We start from the raw sequence: 18,666 nt of genomic DNA, 5'->3' as shown, positions 1-18,666 counted from the left end.
TTTACCAAATTGTTAATTTGATTGTCTTGTCTCGAAGGGCCTTTAAGAATAAAATGACACTGACAGCTGTCATCACGAGTGACACGTAGCGTGTGGACAATATGTACGTCTGAAGTATGCTCCGTTCCATATAGCTACCGTATTGTGGAAATTTTAAAAGATTTTTAGCTTTATATTTTTTTCAAAATATTTACCACTTGTATTCATATAACGGCTAAGTAAGTAAATTATATTTATTCCTTATGGATATGTTATGAAGTGAAACTTATAATAAGAATAGTAATTATTTTCCATCAAGTGATTGTATTAGGATCAAAACGGAACGTTATATAATGCAAACGTAAAAATAAACTTTTTGTTATGAGTTGAATTTACATTTTCGTAATCCTCGTAATCGAAATGTTTTTTAATATTCATGTGTAATAATGGCCTCCTCTAAAGATCAGAGATCAGAATTATCAACGGCGTCCGTAAAGGAGCCGTCATTCGAGAGATCTCCATCGGTAACATCTTCAAGAGAAGACAAATGGCCGGACTTACTCTTATCCAGACCCGAAAGATCTTATTTTTTCAGTGCAAAATGTAAGTACACCTCTTATTTTGTATATATAAGCAAATTACCTATGACGTGTACGTGAATAATATGAATAGACAACAGTTGATAAAATTACTCTGTTTCATTATATGTAGGTAAGTGATCAGTATGCTTGATGAATTTCGTAAACAGTGAGCAGCACGGGAAGCATGGTCGCGCGATAGACGATAAAATAGCAGGCCATCCCTATCGCACTATTTGTAAGTGCGATAGAGACGGCCTGATATTTTATCGTCTATCTATATTTGTACTATATACCAGTAGTTATAGATTGAGATATTTTGGATACATTGAACAACTACGACATATATATATATTTAAATATATAGGTATATATATTTATGTATTTGTATATATTGGTATAATAGGCTGCAGGTTCTAATTATTACTGGGGTAATAATAATTGAACTATATTTTTTCTTTTCTGTACATAGTGTTCGTTTGTCTATCATGTTTTAATTAGTTTTTCCTCTCAATTCGCTCAAAGGTTGACTGGACGAGATCCCTTATAGAAATAATTTCGCCTTTGTACACCATAACTATAGTGTATTTCTTTGTCCTAACTTGTCTTATGTACAATAAAGTGTTTTCATACGTACATACATACATACAACATTTGGTTTACAAATTAACTGGTATTTACCAGCATCAAACTAAACTTGTTTTTTTATTGCAAATAGACCAAATAGCGTGTAATTTGAATTCCCTTCAAATTAGTGAGAAAGTATAAATGGGAGGTTAAAGGTTGAATGGAAGGTACATGGGAGGTAGGCACAGTAGTGGGACATTAAATAAGAATACATTAGAAATGCTGCTTGTTAGATATGATAGGAATGCTTCATAATAGGCTGCTTGACCCTTTTTCAAAGTATGTCTTATATTATTAATTACTGTCTAATTGAACCAAAAAAAATAGTACCATATTTTATTACGACTCAAAAACCTGCAAAAAAATTATTTAAAGTTTACTTTTACATGATCAGGCAAAAACAACATCAGCCATATTAATCTATAGAATATCTATGACATGACGTCAGTATATTTAGAAAAAAATATTTCACATTGTCACACCCGTCAACCACTATGAATTTTAATACAATAGAGGTTGCTTCTATGGAGATCAGATTACTACCTCTAATTTCCATAGTTGATCTGAATTATGTGACGTCACTCCATTGGCCAACACCGTTTTCGGAGTCCATAATTTAAAAAAAACATACACACATATTTAATTAAAAATACGCAGTCATCACGCACTTTTAATGCCCGCAATCTATAAATATTGATTTCTTAAGTCAAATACTACAGAAAACAATAACTTGAGGTGCTAAATTCGATACGAGTCTAGTAGCCTATTACCTAAGTTTCATAAATTTAACTTATAGCTATTTCCCACACCCTTTCTCATATCAAACTTGGTCTTAGCACATAAAAATAAGTATTTTAGAGACAACCTTTATCAATTTCAACTGAAAAAGGGAAAAATGTGGGTCTTATAGGATTAAATTTAAAACTGAAAAATGATTTCCATGATTGAGTTTTGAATGCAGATCAATACTCTCACTTATGCAATTACTACATTGTTTGTCCATCTATCAGTTGAAACCGTTTAGTTAGGGATACAAGTTAAGGAATTGAAGGTTCAAGAAAAATCAAGCTTTTATGCCACATTAAATGTGTAAATGTAGTGCAGGAACACCTAGCCTTAAACCGGCGTGGTATTGATCACATGGTGTGTTCAATTAGTCCCATTCCCTGGAGTTGGAGCTGCAGGTTACTGTCCTGGCGGCCCTCCCACACTTCTCTCCCCATATCTTCTTGTTTTCCTGCAGAATAGAAGGACTACTTAAAATAAATATATAGTTTATGGCACTATTAAATTGGCAATTAATATTGTCTCACTACAAGTACAGAGAAAAATGTAAATAAGTTTGCTGTTATTTTTGCTTATTTGGGAATATAACAATTTAATATAAAATATGAGAAAAATCTTTTTCTTCAGTTAATGTTTAAATGTGAGTGTGCATGGGAAAACGACCCACTTTGTCAATGGCTATAAAGCCGCTTTGCCAGTTAATTCATATAAATATACAATTTAATCTCGCCTTAATGATAACCGACAAAGTGGGACGTTTTACTAAACACACTCACAAGTATACCAAAAAGAGTTTTGGAGGAACTGTCGTAGGGAGCATGATTTGCCACATCAAGTATGTAAGCATGGTGATGAACATGTTTGGATATTCAAGCTTTATTTATAATATTACGTTCTGTAACTAACAATTTACAGTGCCTATAGGTAAAAGTTAACCAAAACACTACACTACCAAAAGCCAAAAAACATTATTTTGAAGGCATTCATAGTTTTGTGCTCATGGTACTCTGGAGCAAAAGTCCATAGGCTATAGTTACTGCTTACCATCAAGGTGGGCATATTCTAGTTTGCTATCACAATAGTTTTCAACAAAAAGTTAAGTATTATAAAGTATTATAATTTGTTGAAAGTACAAGCCACAAAGTAGGTACCTATTTAAGGTAAATCTGAGATAATTTTATGTGTTACTTACTTATTGTATTTTTTTTTACTACATCTATCTCATTATAAGAGAACTGTATTGTATTTATGTCAGAAACACTTGGGCAGTTCACATGCAACATGTTACTCAACTTTCCTCAAAGATGGCAGCACCAGTGGCGAGTATTGATTTTTTGCCTGCTCTATGTTGGAGGTAGTCATGCTGTGGGAAATCAATATTGTTTGTTCCCAATTCGGTGGAAAAGTTATCCGGCATCGTGAAAACTAAGACGCAAATTGCAAATTTAGCAAATAATTCGAAATTAACTTATATTACACTAACTTGTGGAGATTGAGAGCTTTACATAGTGAAATGTATTCGATGGATTGATTCGAGATTCACCTTCGCGTGTTCGTTGTTTCGCTTGAAAGTTTATTTGCCGCTTTATTATGCGTTCGTTGACCGCGGTCCACGGGCACCCCCTGCCTGAGCTGGGCGTTCCCTCCAGCATCAACCAGGGCGACGGGAGCGGAGACGACATGGCCGGAGCGCAGGACACCATCTACCTCTGCAACTTCCGCGTCTCGGTCGACGGAGAGTGGCTCTGTCTAAAAGAACTGCAAGACATGGAAATGCAGGATTCCTATATAAAGCCTGCTGAGCCCGGCGTTATCACCTCGCCCGACGATCCGATGCATTCTTTAATGGGTAACAAACGTGACGCATTTAGTTTCGTCAGGTTACGTTTGTGTTATCCAATTGTTACATACTATGTTTTCCTTGTAGCACGTGACCCCGTAGTCATAGAGCGCAGCAATCTGGTGAATATCTCCAAGTTGATCGTTAAGGAGCTAATCGAACAATCGCTGCGATATGGACGGATGCTGGACAGCGACCATCTTCCGCTGCACCACTTCTTCATCGTCCTCGAACATGTCATGCGTCATGGACTTAAACCTAAAAAGGTATTTTATACGAAAGGTCATAATAAAAACTTCTTCTTGCCTTTGCCTTGTTATAAAATAAAGATATTTACCTGTAAATTTATGTAAAGTTAATCTGATAGTTGTTCGGCATCAAATGGATTGCTTTTAATTTAAACAGCATTTGCAGGGTCTTCTTGGTCCTAAAAAGGAGCTGTGGGATATTCTTCAGATGGTTGAAAAATACTCGCCAGAAGCAGCCGATATTACCGCCAGTGTCCGAGATCTTCCAACCGTCAAGTATGTTACACACTTCGTAACGCAACTTACACACCATTTACAGTTGACTTCTGAAAAAATAACAAACACAGTATGCATAACATTATTTTTAACTTTATACAAATATCCGGACAACGTAATTCAAAATATTATACTTTCTTTCCAACGACTTCCTGTCTTCATACGACTCTTGCGGGTGCTTACGTCCATCAAATACATCGCCTTTGTCAATAGATTATTATTGTTGATAGACGAGTCCATCAAGTGTGTTACAAGTACATACGTAGCATAAAATGTGTTATTTATTGTTAGAACTGCAATGGGCCGTGCGCGCGCGTGGCTCAGGCTCGCGCTGATGCAGAAACGCCTCGCGGACTACATGCGACTCTTGCTGGAGCATCGAGAGGACACGCTGGAGGAGTACTTCGAGCCGCATGCTCTCATGCTAAACGATGAGGCTGTGATCATCACGGGACTGCTCGTCGGCCTCAACGTTGTCGACTGCAATCTGTGTGTCAAGGTACTAAGGCAATTAGATTTAGGGGTTGCTCTTAGGTAGTCGACTACACAAGGTTACTGGAACACTATGATGACCGAAGAGTATTTCGATCCGCCTTCTCGCTTCATCTCACTGGGCAAATATATTTACTCGCTAAGAGTAAACTGTGTGAGTACCTAGAACACCACGCCGCGCCGGACTAGCCCTTGTTAAAGAATCATACCTTGTTTTAGGAGGAAGATCTGGACAGCCAGCAAGGCGTGATCGATTTCTCACTATACCTCCGAGGCAGCAACTCCTCCACCGACCTAACTACCACCACCAATAACGCCAACACGGAGCCGAAGCAGCGGCACATCAACACCATGTTAGATCAAAAGAACTACATTGAAGAACTCAATCGGCATCTCAAGTGAGTTATTTTCCTCAGATCTTATACTAGCACTTAGAGTAGTTTATAACTTTTAACTCTCATATATGTGCATTTACGGCATTGTTTAATTGTTGCGTAGCTAAACTGGCGGATATAGGAGGTTGATTTGCCTCGCCCGCATCGTTGGTTTAAAATTCACAAAAACACATGGGCGATGAAAGTTGATTTATTCTGCATCTATCTGCATTTTTATGATACAGATACATGCTAAATATTTTTTTTTCTGTGATAAGACTTCAATACGTACATTGTTTACTGATAGTGATAAGTACCTAAGTAGATAATAATGGTTTGAATACATTTTAGCGCAACGGTAGCTAATCTGCAGGCCAAAGTTGAAGGTCTGACTACAACGAACGCCTTAATGAAGGAAGACTTGGCGATCGCCAAAAACACAATGATCACCCTGGTCGAGGAGAATAATCAACTGAAACATGCATTGGGTAAGTCCGTTAATAAAGACTCATTTACACGGAGCGCGAACTCGCAAGTGGTTGCGGACTGTTGAGATTACATACAATTCATCAGACCAGTCAAATACCGTAACGTAAAAAACTTCTCGTACCGTGTAAAAGAGCCCTAAATATGTACTTAGTGTTGCTGTGTCACTTGTGTCTCATGACGATAATTATGCAAATTAGAACTGTCCTTCAAATACTGCATGCGTACGCACCTTGTAGTCGCAATAAAACGTAGGTACGTAGAGTGCATGCGAATAGTCCCCATACGTATAAAGTAGACATTTTATTTGTTGTGACAAAATTCGCTGACAGAATCACGACACATGTACGGTCAAGGATTACTTACTCCACATCCACATTCAGCTTTGTGAAATATATGAATAATAATATGTAATTTTAATGTAGGTACCTAGTGCCAATCTTCAGAAAAAATATAATTTACGCATAATGTAGGCAGCGCTGTTGATGACTTAATCCCTCAAACGCCTTGTCCCGTATATTTGGACTGTAATTTAGTAATTGTAATCTAGAATGGAGTATGGACTCGCGGAACGCAAGTTATGCGAAAACACCTGCCAGTAGGTACTTACTTATTAATAGGTACTTTTTTCTTTGGTGTATGGCATGGTATCTATTTCAGTTTAAAAGGATAGTTAGTAGTTTTTAGATTTTAGCTTAAATGTCTACAGCAGAACCACTAGTATAAACTATAAATATAGTCGACTGTTCACTGACGACGAAATTCATATTTAGAACGAGGAAATGGGGTTCTTCAAACCTACTTTTTTAAACTTAAACGGTTGGGAAGAAGTTATTATGGTCAGCTGTAGGCTGCGGACTTGAAGGCTTCGTAGCATGAAACTAATTAGTATTTTTAGGGTTCCGTAGCCAAAATGGCAAAAACGGAACCCTTATAGTTTCGTCATGTCCGTCTGTCCGTCTGTCCGTCTGTCCGTCTGTCCGTCTGTCACAGCCGATTTACTCGGAAACTATAAGTACTACAGTGATGAAATTTGATGGGAATATGTGTTGTATGAACCGCTACAAAATTATGACACTAAATAGTAAAAAAAAGAATTGGGGGTGGGGCCCCCATACATGTAACTGAGGGATGAAAATTTTTTTTTCGATGTACATACCCGTGTGGGGTATCAATGGAAAGGTCTTTTAAAATGATATAAAGTTTTCTAAAAAACATTTTTCTTAAAGTGAACGGTTTTTGAGATATCAGCTCTCAAAGTCGTAAAAAGTATGTCCCCCCCCCCTCTATTTTTATAACTACGGGGTATAAAATTCTAAAAAAAATAGAGGTGATGCATGCTAATTAACTCTTTCAACGATTTTTGGTTTGATCAAAGTATCTCTTATAGTTTTTGAGATAGGTTGATTTAACTGTAATTTTGGTTTGCTGCTACGGAACCCTTTGTGCGCGAGCCCGACTCGCACTTGGCCGGTTTTTAATAAAAAAAATTGCTGTAGGTACTTCTCAATTCTCAGTAATTTTCGTTAGCCTTGCATTTTTATGCCCCACGTCATTAAGTTGTTAATTAAGTACCTATGCATTGTTACACTCTAGCAAACTCGTCGGGTTGTCAATGTGTCGTGTGTGTAAATTAGCGTTAGGTAATTTCTGTATAGTTTAATTATTCCTCGAATTCGCGTGACTATCGAGCGGACTCTTCACTAATGAGCCCGCGCGTATCAAAACCACGATGCGAATAACAATAAACGAATAAAGGACAGTAGATAAGACACCTTGCCGTCTAACACTTCCCATGAGTCACGCTGTTTAGTCGGCATTAGTATGCTGGTGTTGTCGCACGTATTTTGATATCCGTCAATTCTGCGCTCGTCCCGTTATGCTCTATCGCTCATGTTAAATGGGAAATACTACGGCAAAAACTCAAACGCGTCCGACCTTTTGGACGAGGTCTTGTGAGTTACCTAATAATAGATTAGTGCTTTTTTGTGACCGCTTTTAGACTTTTTGTGACTTATTGGAAGTGTGTTTATTTATGTGCCGCGCTTTAACACGTGCTCTTTTTGTCCAGGTCAAGACATCACTAAAGATAGTAGGATGAAAGTAACTGAGCTGCAGTCGGATGAAGAGGTAAGGATGGCTAAATGTTGCGAAATATGTATGTTTTAATGCTTAAAATTCAACTTAAACAAAATGTAAACAAGTGGTTTGGTGATGTCATTACGACGTAGCAAAACGTTGTCTTTCGTAATTATGATTGTTGTTTATAGTATGCATACAATCAGCACTCACATAAACATTAACTACTGAATGAACTGTTGATTTAATCAACATCTCTAAGAAAGTCAATACAAGAACAAAGAATAAAAAGTAAACAATGCATGATGTCAATTTTTCAGGAAAAACGCAGTGTTAAGAGTGTCACATCTGATAAGAGTAAGAACGAAAAAGATAGTGAAGTAAGTCGAGTGCTCGAGGAAGAAAGGAAGAAAAATGTAGAGCTGCAAAGAGAACTGGATTTACAGGTATGTACATATACTTATTTAAACTTTCACGATTATTACACATAATTAAGTCCCGATTTTAAAAATAATTATGTACATATACTTAATGTATATAATAGTACGGCGTACTAGAAGAGAGGCTTATGCTCAGCAGTGGGCGATAAAAGGCTGATATGATGATGATATAATAATATCCAATTATATATTTTAATTTAAACCGCTAATCACTTAATACGATCATTTTGTTTTACAGATTTCATTAAAAGCTGAGATGGAGGTAGCTATGAAATTATTAGAAAAAGACATTCATGATAAACAAGACACAATAGTATCTCTTCGACGACAACTTGATGACATTAAATTAATCAATTTGGAAATGTACAAAAAATTACAGGTGAGCCATCTTGAAACACTAAAATTAAAATTATAATGCATGAGCTTAATTAGTATAATTACTTATTGTGATAATCTATGAAACGCCATGACTTAACATAACCCATTATGGTTAACTATTATTTCGTGGTAATTAGTCATTAATCAATAAACTGTAGAGGCCATTCACAGTAGAAATCACCGATCACTAACATTGACCTCTAAATGGTCGTCTATAGCTCTCTCCTCATTATGTTTGGCGCCGAGCGCTTCCAGAGTTCGCACAAGTAACAATGGCAGATAAGAGCTCACGAAGGCCGCTCGTTGAGCGTGGGTGCAAGATGCATGTCTGCCGCCCATGCGTTCTCTTTAGCTTATTGACTAATACTTATTCAATTAGTTAAACGTTTGATATCATCTTCATTATGCTAATTTAAAGACCTGTTTTCTAATCTTCGTTTGACTTGTATATCTACTTTTTCAATGTACATAATATATTTGACATATGTATCTAGATTTCTATTATTTATATATGTATAATTTACCATACCTATAGCATATATATACTCACCTTATACTAATAAAATGGTGTATTTATCTATGCCGCGTTGTCGCACGGAAGGAGTGCGAGATGGAACTGACGCAGAAGGGCGAAATCGTGGCCAGGCTGCAAGACAAGGCCGAGCAAATCGGCAAAATACTCAGCAACATTGAGAAATATAACCACTTCCTAGGACCCGACCACGACCTGGTCAAAGCGCTCAGATCTCCCACTACTAACGAGGCCAATCTAGGCGAAAAGTTAGAGAAACTCAAAACTGATCACTTAGGTCAAAAGAGCTCGAAGTCCAAGGACGAAGGCCCGCCGAATAAAAAACTGAACCTCCAGGAAATACCACCGTTCAGACGAACTACTAGCAAAGATAAAACTGTTGCCCAAATAAGAGAGTAGCTTTAATCATTCCTATTAACTATTTATCTCCTAAAATGTTATTGTACAAATTATCGTTCTGGTTACGCTGAGCTCGTACATTGTAAAAGTTTCATTGAGTTGAGGTGGTATTTCCTAACAATATCACCATAGCAATGTACTAACATTTCTTACGATATATATATTTACTAACGGTTATAAATTATAGTATGTTCAACGTTTAAACAGCAAATACTAACATCTCAAAACAATCATGATATGTCTTGCTTAGACTGTATATTTCCGCTTTTTACTAACAATTTCGGTCGCACTGTGAACTGTTATTATCATGCAGCTAAATTTTATTGGCCTTGTTTTAGGAATGTGAAAGTTCCTTGAAACATAAAACAGAGCTAATAGCCAAATTGGAAGCAAAGACTGAATCAATGGGCAGCACGATACATCAGCTTGATGAGAAGTAGGTTCCAAACTTTTTACTATGACTGCAACAGGCGGCGGAGGTGGCGGTCCGCGGCGGACTAGACACCGCTCGACTCCGCGAGGTCACAGACGAGTGCTATAATATAACTAATACGAGGTGACCTGCAGGCGTTGCTATGGAGACGCCTTCGTTGTTTCTCGTCCGCGGCCGGCCAGCCTTCCGCCGATAAGAGTGCCTAGACGTACGCTATCCATTGTACTATTCATGTATGTAACGCTTGACATATCAATATTGGAAGCACTTAGGTGTGCTGCAATGCACAGCTTGCGTGAGGTGGACTAGCGTCGTAGGTAGTTGTTTCAACCCGCTCGGTATTGGCAAACCCCCACAATTGTGAACAATGTTTAGATTGTATATTTTTCGACTATGTAACTGGATTGGACTGTAAGGGTTTTTATACGGAGGCCGTGCTATTGCTTTAGCTTCTCGTTGCTGTGATTATAAGATCTGGTTGTTATATTTCATTGAGACATGTTAAGTTATTTGTATTAAGTTTGATTATTTGAAATAATTTTATGATGTGTTTAGCAGAATCCACTAATTCGTTAAATTATATTTGAGTATGTAATATTATTTTATACGAAATTAACAAAATTGTTAGACGTACAATAAAATTATAGTGGCATTATTAAACATGACGTAGAATACTAAAATTATTTTGTAAAATTCACTATATACATAGTTGTATCTTGCTAAAGTTGCTAAATCGACGAGCTATTAATCGTAGGGATGGTTTGATCTCATTCGGTTGAATTAATAAACTATTAAAACTCAATTATATTTAGCACTTACTAATTATAATGTAACGTGATCAAAATGCTTGATATTCTTAAGCAAATGTGAAGGGATCCAGTGATAGAAGTTGAGATTCCTATTCATAGTTTTGTAATTCCGAGATACTAGCTATGTAAAATTATATTTATAATAAAGCATATTCAGTCGCATACCGTATTTTATTGAATACCACAGTACTTGCTTGTTTTTTATGTTAATTGTGTAGGTTTGCCACTACCTTTTGTGTTTGCATGCGTTTTGAGTGACAGTCCCTACTCTTCGGGTTAAGAATTAGAATTACAAATTAAATTTCTAACAATCTTTTCCAGTATTGTTTTTAGAATTAATGTTGTTTATGTTGCATTTTTGTTGGATTATCTACTGACATCATTAATATTATAAACATCAAACATTCATTACACATAATTTATTATAATGATTATTAATCATAATCATAGTGCACTGTTTACTTTATACGACTATGAAATAAAATATTGCTATAACCAAATATAGATTTTGATCGAACAATTAAAACGAGCGAGAAACCTGTTGTAATATAATAGTTATATATAATTCGATTAACTTACACAAAATAATAGTTGTATTGTATGAAATACCTATACACAATGTACTATCGGGATATCATAAACAACACTTTTATTGCTGGAAAGTATATCTTCAGCAACTCGTGCAAACATGTCAGTTCAATTACTTCAGTGGAAACCTAATTCATGCCTGCAAACATGAGGAGAAATTGGCATAGTCACCTCGGGCGAGAAGCCTCACAAGACAAATAAATTGGTCTATCCACCGAGTTCCAAAGGAATTGAAAGTGCAGTAGAACGTGTCAAAGATATTTTTACATCTCTCACGTTTAGGTACTAAAAAAAAGAAGAAGTATTGTACCTACTTATACATACGAGGGGAGGTACAAATGTTCGCGGAATGAAGTATTTGCAAATTAAATAAAACAACATAAGTATTTTTCCTTTTCTATATAATTACCTTCGAGTTAAATACATTTATCAGATCGACTAATTAATTTATGTAAACCGTCAAAAAAATATTTGTTATCTTTGCCCTCAAAATGAGCTGAAATTGCGTCACGAATTTTTTTTCCTCGCAGTTCTTTTTTTAAACTTGGGAACAAATAATAATCGCTGGGGGCCAGATCCGGGCTGTAGGGTGGGTGGACCAGCGATTCGAAGCCGCACCTGTTAAGAGCAGCAGTCGCAACATGCCTCACAACTCGTTGTTGCATCTGCTGCGGTTTGAGCATTCTTGGTACCCACCTAGCACTCACTTTTGTCATGCCAAGATGGTCATGCAGGATCCTCAAAATTGTTTTATCTGATACACCAACTAATGCAGCTAATTGTTTCTTTTTGAGTCGAGCGTCTTCTAGTACGAGTTTTTCAACTTTTTGAATGATTTCCGACGATGTGGCTTCAATTGGCCGTCCTGGGCGAGGGTCGTCTTCAATTGACTCTCGGCCATGTTTGAAGAGGCCATGCCATTTGTAAATCATGGTTTTAGCAGGGCACTGATCCCCGTAGACGTCTTTCATTTCAACCATTATAAGTTGCGGATGTTTTCCTTGCTTCGTTAGAAATTTTATCACGGCACGATAGTCAATTTGCTCCATAGTCGCAAGTTTATTCCGAAATAATTTGTTTGAAAGGCGAAATCTTTAAAACAAATGACAGTTTGGAATTGACATTTATATTTTTTTTTTGTTAAAGAATTCCCATACCAAACGAGCAAAGAGGTTTTGTATTTTTTTACTTCCTTGTACTTCATTCCGCGAATATATGTACCTCCCCTCGTATGCCATAAATAAGCATTAGGTCCAGTGAGCTGTAAAATTGCATGGAGAAATCATGAATGAATTCATTAATAAATTCGCCATGCACTTTGTAGCTCACTGTAAATACATACCTCTATAAGATATATCGAGAACTTTTATTAAGCTCATGGTTAGTGTAAGTATAAACATTCTACATTTTTTTCTAGCGTTGCGTATAATATTAGAACCCATAAACTTAGCTCTATCGGTCAGTTGCTTATACATAAGCGTGCTAGATAGCTTCCTAAAATTATTGCAGGGTACCTACAATCACGAACTGCGACTGTTGAGCCTTTTAGGGTTATAGTTAAGTTAGGTATATCTCACTTAACTAGAACGAGACTAGCGTATTTTAGCTAGAACCCTACAGCCTGGAAAAATAGAGTAGAAATTAATAGGGGCGCCACCGTCTATGTAAAATGTACTGTTTTACTGTGGCAATTATTGTGGGACTTTTGTATGAGAACAGTAAGTGTTGCTATGATAAAAAAATTGCTACATTTCTACTCTTTTTGGTTAAATTCTTTAATCTGTCGAAATGCTAGAAGAAATAAGCTTTAAAGGGATATCGTAGATAAGTGAGGAACAGAAGATTTAAAAAAATTAAATGGACGGCTTACCGTATACCACTTCGTTCGACTAATTTTATTGGCAAGTACAGACACTCTAGCCATTTTTTAAACCAAAGGTTTTTTTTGCGTTAGCCATCAAACCACTGACTATAAGATACCCTTGCAGGTTAAAGGAAGACAAGGCTGTTAGGACGAGTTTGGAAGAGAGCGCGCGGTCGCTGGGGCAGAAGACTGCGGCCGCGGAGACGAGAGCGGTCACCGCCGAAGGAGATCTCAGGATAGAACGCGAGTGGAGGACTTCGCTACAGGTACATACAATAACTTATATATCACAGTTCAGTAAATATTCAACTCTATGACCGCCTCGCCGCCTACATAAAATATACCGTAGTCAGCCATGGTGAATGTAGGTATTAACTTCACGTCTGTGCATGTTTTTGGCGGTCAAAGAGTTAACAGTTGCCAATATTCTTAAAGTTGATGGTTGATACCGAGTTAAAATCGCGAAAAAAGTTAAATTCGCGAATACGGCATAGTACCAAGTTTATGGATAAGAAGTTATTATTTCAAAATGTTGAAGACGATATTTTACAGGAGTCCTATGTGACCCTAAAATGCCGATAAAAACTAAAGGTAAGGTGTATAAAACCGCCGTGAGACCAGCTTTACTCTACGGTAGTGAAACCTGGGCAACGTTGAAAATACATGAGCAGAAACTACACACTACCGAAATGCGTATGCTGCGTTGGGCAGGAGGCGTAACCCTTAAAGATAAAGTACGCAACCAGCACATACGAGGCAGTTTCAAGGTGGCACCTATTGCAGAGAAAATTAAAGAATCCAGACTGAGGTGGTTTGGACACGTTACGCGAAGACCCGAAAATCACGTCGTAAAGAAGTGCCTTTCCATGGCTAATCCAAAAAAAGGGAGGGGCAGGCCTTCAACTGCCTGGATGACAAACGTCCAAAGAGACATGAAGGAGTTGGGCCTGACTAGTGACGACGCTCATCAGCGAAATTCATGGCGCCTCAAGATTGGGAAAGCCGACCCCGCGTAACGGGAAAAGGCGAGGACAAAGAAGAAGAAGAAGAAGTTGAAGACGATATTTTATGCACCTGGTATGAAATACCTATGTTTTTTTTTTTTATTACAGGAATCTATGATACGTGACCGAGACAAAATATCAATGTTGACACAAGAAGTAGAATCTCTCAAATCTATTGGACAGGTGAGTTTTTTATTAAGTTAATTCTACAATTATAATACCATACTATTGTATGGATTTCGAAAGCTGAGAACATCATTTTAACTTTTATTTGACTATCTTTAACTTTAGTAGATATTTAACCTACTGTGTACACTTTTTATGAGCCAACTGGTCCTCAGTAGACCAAAGATAACGGCACTTCAATGTTACCTCTGAGTGATATAAACAGACATCGTAACTTATCCAGCAAGTGTAAGGTGTCCACCAATATTTAAAAAATTTTGGTGCAGCAATGTTGCGTCAAAGGAATACCTAGTTAGTTAGTTCGGATTAATAACAGTAAAATGACCCTTAATTAATCATCTACCTAGAAAACACGTGTGTTTCTAACATGCTACACAGAAATTCACAGAAAAGTTACGATGTCTCGTTATAAGTGATATAATTGTCCTTTCCAGAAATATCTAGCACTACAAGAAGAACAGCACCTCCTTAAAACCCAATACAGCGAAGCTCAGAAAACTCTAGAAGAAGTGGGTGCGACGTTAAGCGAGAACAAGTTACAGCTAGCCGAGTTGTTAGAGAAGGAAGCCTTGACTGCCTCGACCGATGACACGCCCAACTGGACCAGCGATAAAGACGCCACGGTCTGCACGGCGTGCGCCAAAGAGTTCACGATAGCGAGGCGGAAAGTAAGTATCTCCTTTATTAGTGTTAGCACTGCATAAATAACCGTACAGTTAAAGAGTCTTTCTCTTAAACCAAAGTTTGACAGCTGTTTTGTCAGCATTTGCCTCCGCCACCACCAACCACCGCCACCCTAGCCACCGCTTATAAATCTTATAATAAAATTTACCATAGCAATGCTAAGCCGTGAATGCCCGTAGCGAATAGTTTCTCCTTCTAAACAAGACCGAGGTGGCCCAAGACTCCCAAGAGCACTCAAACACATAATCAACTTAGCCAATCTCATAGCATTTCCAACATTTTCGATTAGGTGGAACATGTGTGTTCATTTATTATCAATATCATGTGTCTTCAGCAAAATTTGTGGCTTGTAGTTCTGGTTCATGTTATTAGGGTGCATTCGGGAGCAGCAAAACTAGTTAATAGAATCCTTTTGCTCGATTTGCCTTGCTTGACTTTTATTTCACATGACTTGACATGACTTTTATTTGACTTTTATGTATTATGAGCGTCTGTGACCCTAATTTAATTGTCACTGTGACCTGCCCTTTTTCTCGATTTTTTAAAATTTGTATTCATATGTCTCAGAACCACTAAAACTAATTCCAACTATTCTTTATTTCCAGCACCACTGCCGACGCTGTGGCCACATATTCTGCAGCGCCTGCAGCGACAAGTCCGTGGCTCTAGTCGGAAACACGAAACCGGTACGAGTCTGCGACGCCTGCTATGCCGAGGTCAGGTTAACGTAGCCATAGCTCAACTAGGGTACTATTCAATTCGTAGGGCTGACCAAATAACTAATGGACTCTTGGTTTTGTGGGAAACTACTTCTTGGCCATTCATTTAATGATTTTTAGCTGAAGTCCGTTGCTTTAGTCGGCAGCAACAAGCCCGTACAAGTCTGCGATGCCTGCTACGCGGAGGTTAGGTTAACGTAGCGGTACCTCAACTAGGGTAATATTCAATTCGTAGGACTGACCAAATAAATAACCGATGGACTCTTGGTTTATGTTCACGGGTTCGCATCGTATTTGGATCGAACGTAGTGCGAAACCGCTCTTAGTAACTGAATCGTAATTCGTAACATCGAGTTGTTGCTGAATTCCGTCGCTTTGGTTGGTAGCATCAAGCCCTTGCGTATCTGTTACGCGGAGGTCAGCTAGCCATAGCTCAATTATGTTACTAATCAATTCGTACAACTGATTAGAAACCGACTTACAATGGTAAAAGGCATTATTAAGCCGTCAGACATCGCGCCACTACACCCGACGTCGGTGGCATATGTATGTACAAGTAAGTGACAAGAGGTTTAATTTTTGGTAGCATCTAAAAACAGAATCTTACTAGCAGCGAGCCTAACTAACGAATGTAAGATAACTTCAGGGTATATGAGTGTGATATTGGCACGTATAATATTTGTGGAGTCTTTGGTCAGTGAAAAAAATCAAGTCCATAATCAAGTGTTCATTACGAATGTACCAACGATTTAAAAAAATGTAGCTAGATTTGATCTAGTACAAAGTCAAATACTGACCCGCTAAGCCAATTAGTGATATCTCAAAACTAATGCAAAAATATTACTTTAGATGTGACGTTTTCAACAGAAAAGATACCACATTGTAAGTAGTTAAAAAGTCGATTTCAAACTGGTTTTATTAAGCGCCTGTAGCACAGCCTTAACTCCCTACCCAGACGTGTAGACACACCCTCATACACACGTCTGTGAACGCCTTAACATTCATACACTCACCATTCATCACATTCACTCAACCAATCATTCACACACTCGCGTGCGCCATATTATTCAGTCCGAATCCGTTTGCCTTTGAACAAAGATGTAAGGTCGCGACCTTACAACTACATGTAAGTGTCCTTTTCCTAGTTGTTTTGCGTAAATCACGGGACCCCTTTGACCATCCCCGGTTATACGCCTTATTTACAACTGATAATAAGTACCCAAAAATTAACCTTATGTTGGTCGGTCGAAACGTCATGTTTCCTGTCGCGTTGTGTTTTCGAGGAACCTCTATTGGGCTTATGGGATTAGAATACGTATAAATTAAGTAACGTTTATATAGACTAGTCATAACTTTTGTTACAAACATAATTGTCTACTACGGCTATGAATAAGAATTAATTGTTTAAAAAAACAATAAATATGTTTCATGTAAGCATGCAATCTGACAAAACTTTTTAAATAATTATGAAAAGTCATTATTTCATAGTTTTTATGTAGGTACATTTTATATTGTAACATAAATTGTGGCTAGATCAAGTAGTCAAATACTTTAATTAATGTTTTCTTTACTATTGGTAAATTCATAATGCCGGCTGTACAGACTTGTTAAGATACCCTAAGCAAGCAGATAATGAGTCTATACGTTCAGAATTCAGTCTATTGTGACAGCCAAAGTGCCAAATATATCGTAACACACCTTAGTTGCCATATCCATACTTCCATACTAATATTTTAAATGGGAAAGTGTGTGTGTCTGTTTGTTTGTCCGTCTTTCACGGCAAAACGGAGCGACGAATTGACGTGATTTTTTTAAGTAGAGATAGTTTAAGGGATGGAGAGTGATATAGGCTACTTTTTGTCTCTTTCTAACGCGAGCAAAGCCGCGGGCAAAAGCTAGTAAATAAATATGTGTATATTTGGCGCTATGGCTGTCGTAATACCTACCTTCTCGTCTCACTCTTACTAGACTAGACTCATCTTACGCATTACAACTGAATCAGAAAGCCGCCGAGATTCAATGAGCCCGGCACAAAAGGCGCTCGAGATTTGTACTGAACAGTCAATATTTTCATAGACAATCTGTGCTAGTTTTTGTAAACATAAACCTTAAACACCCAATGGGAAAGAATCATTATTCTAGGGGTAAATATAATTATTACATATACTTTAAATATGAAAATTGAATAATGAATAAGTGATTATTAAAAAAAGATCAAACAGAAACCCTGAATATATTATTTTTATTGTTTTCGCATGAAAAGTCTGTCAGCATGTGAGGATTTTGAGGCTTACCTTGCGTTAAATATTTTTACCGTTTATGGTATTTAGCAAATAAGTACAGTGCACGCTCGATAGTAAACAATCATTGTATATTATTATATAATCAACATTCTCCAAATGTGGCACTTGCGCTGATTCTCATCAAGCTTATTGCGTGGGGCTTGTGCAATGTACATTTACTTTATTGTATTTTAATACAAATATATTTGAAATTTAGTCAATGAGTTTGATGACGATGTGTTAAAAATGAACTAGAACAAATTCCATTTTAACTATAAATATTTTAATTATGTAAAATTGTATTTACTTATTTTAATGTGGTGCTTATATGAAACCATGTTTGTCAAATATATTGTTGTTTAATATTGTAAATATCTATATTATTGATAAACAGATTGACATTATGGAATTACAAAATGAATGAAACATACAAATATCTTTGATTTTATATCACTTTATACATATACACCTTGTTTTTATTGAATTCCGTTAACTTTAAGGGAAGGTTCTTTAGATCGAATACAATTAATTTCTCTAAGAAACTAGCGTCTTAACTTCTTACGGTTATCGAGTTATAAAAAAA

The 18,666-nt window shown here is 37.1% G+C and overlaps 1 protein-coding gene across 5 annotated transcripts; it reads left to right on the top strand.

The window, feature by feature from the left end:
- The first annotated feature begins 382 nt into the window (after positions 1–382).
- On the top strand, positions 383–18,647 carry LOC125236515 (RUN and FYVE domain-containing protein 2-like). Of its 5 annotated transcripts, none has more exons than XM_048143358.1 (14): positions 383–582; positions 3,898–4,076; positions 4,216–4,334; positions 4,626–4,833; positions 5,046–5,224; positions 5,552–5,688; positions 7,758–7,816; positions 8,086–8,211; positions 8,444–8,584; positions 9,853–9,950; positions 13,333–13,474; positions 14,321–14,395; positions 14,833–15,066; positions 15,688–18,647. In XM_048143358.1, the coding sequence occupies exons 1-14, from the start codon at positions 426–428 to the stop codon at positions 15,811–15,813; spliced, it is 1,980 nt and encodes a 659-aa protein (XP_047999315.1). In that variant the 5' UTR covers positions 383–425; the 3' UTR covers positions 15,814–18,647. The 5 variants fall into 5 exon arrangements, with proteins under 5 accessions (XP_047999315.1, XP_047999325.1, XP_047999333.1 ...); XM_048143342.1 differs by lacking the exon at positions 383–582 and adding an exon at positions 1,924–3,819; XM_048143350.1 differs by lacking the exon at positions 383–582 and adding an exon at positions 1,926–3,819 and having other exon boundaries at positions 4,225–4,334.
- Positions 18,648–18,666: the final 19 nt, after the last annotated feature.

This window comes from Leguminivora glycinivorella, chromosome 2 (genome assembly GCF_023078275.1).
Source record: "Leguminivora glycinivorella isolate SPB_JAAS2020 chromosome 2, LegGlyc_1.1, whole genome shotgun sequence".
Classification (NCBI taxonomy): Eukaryota; Metazoa; Arthropoda; class Insecta; order Lepidoptera; family Tortricidae; genus Leguminivora; species Leguminivora glycinivorella.
This window is presented reverse-complemented; position numbering and strand designations above follow the sequence as displayed.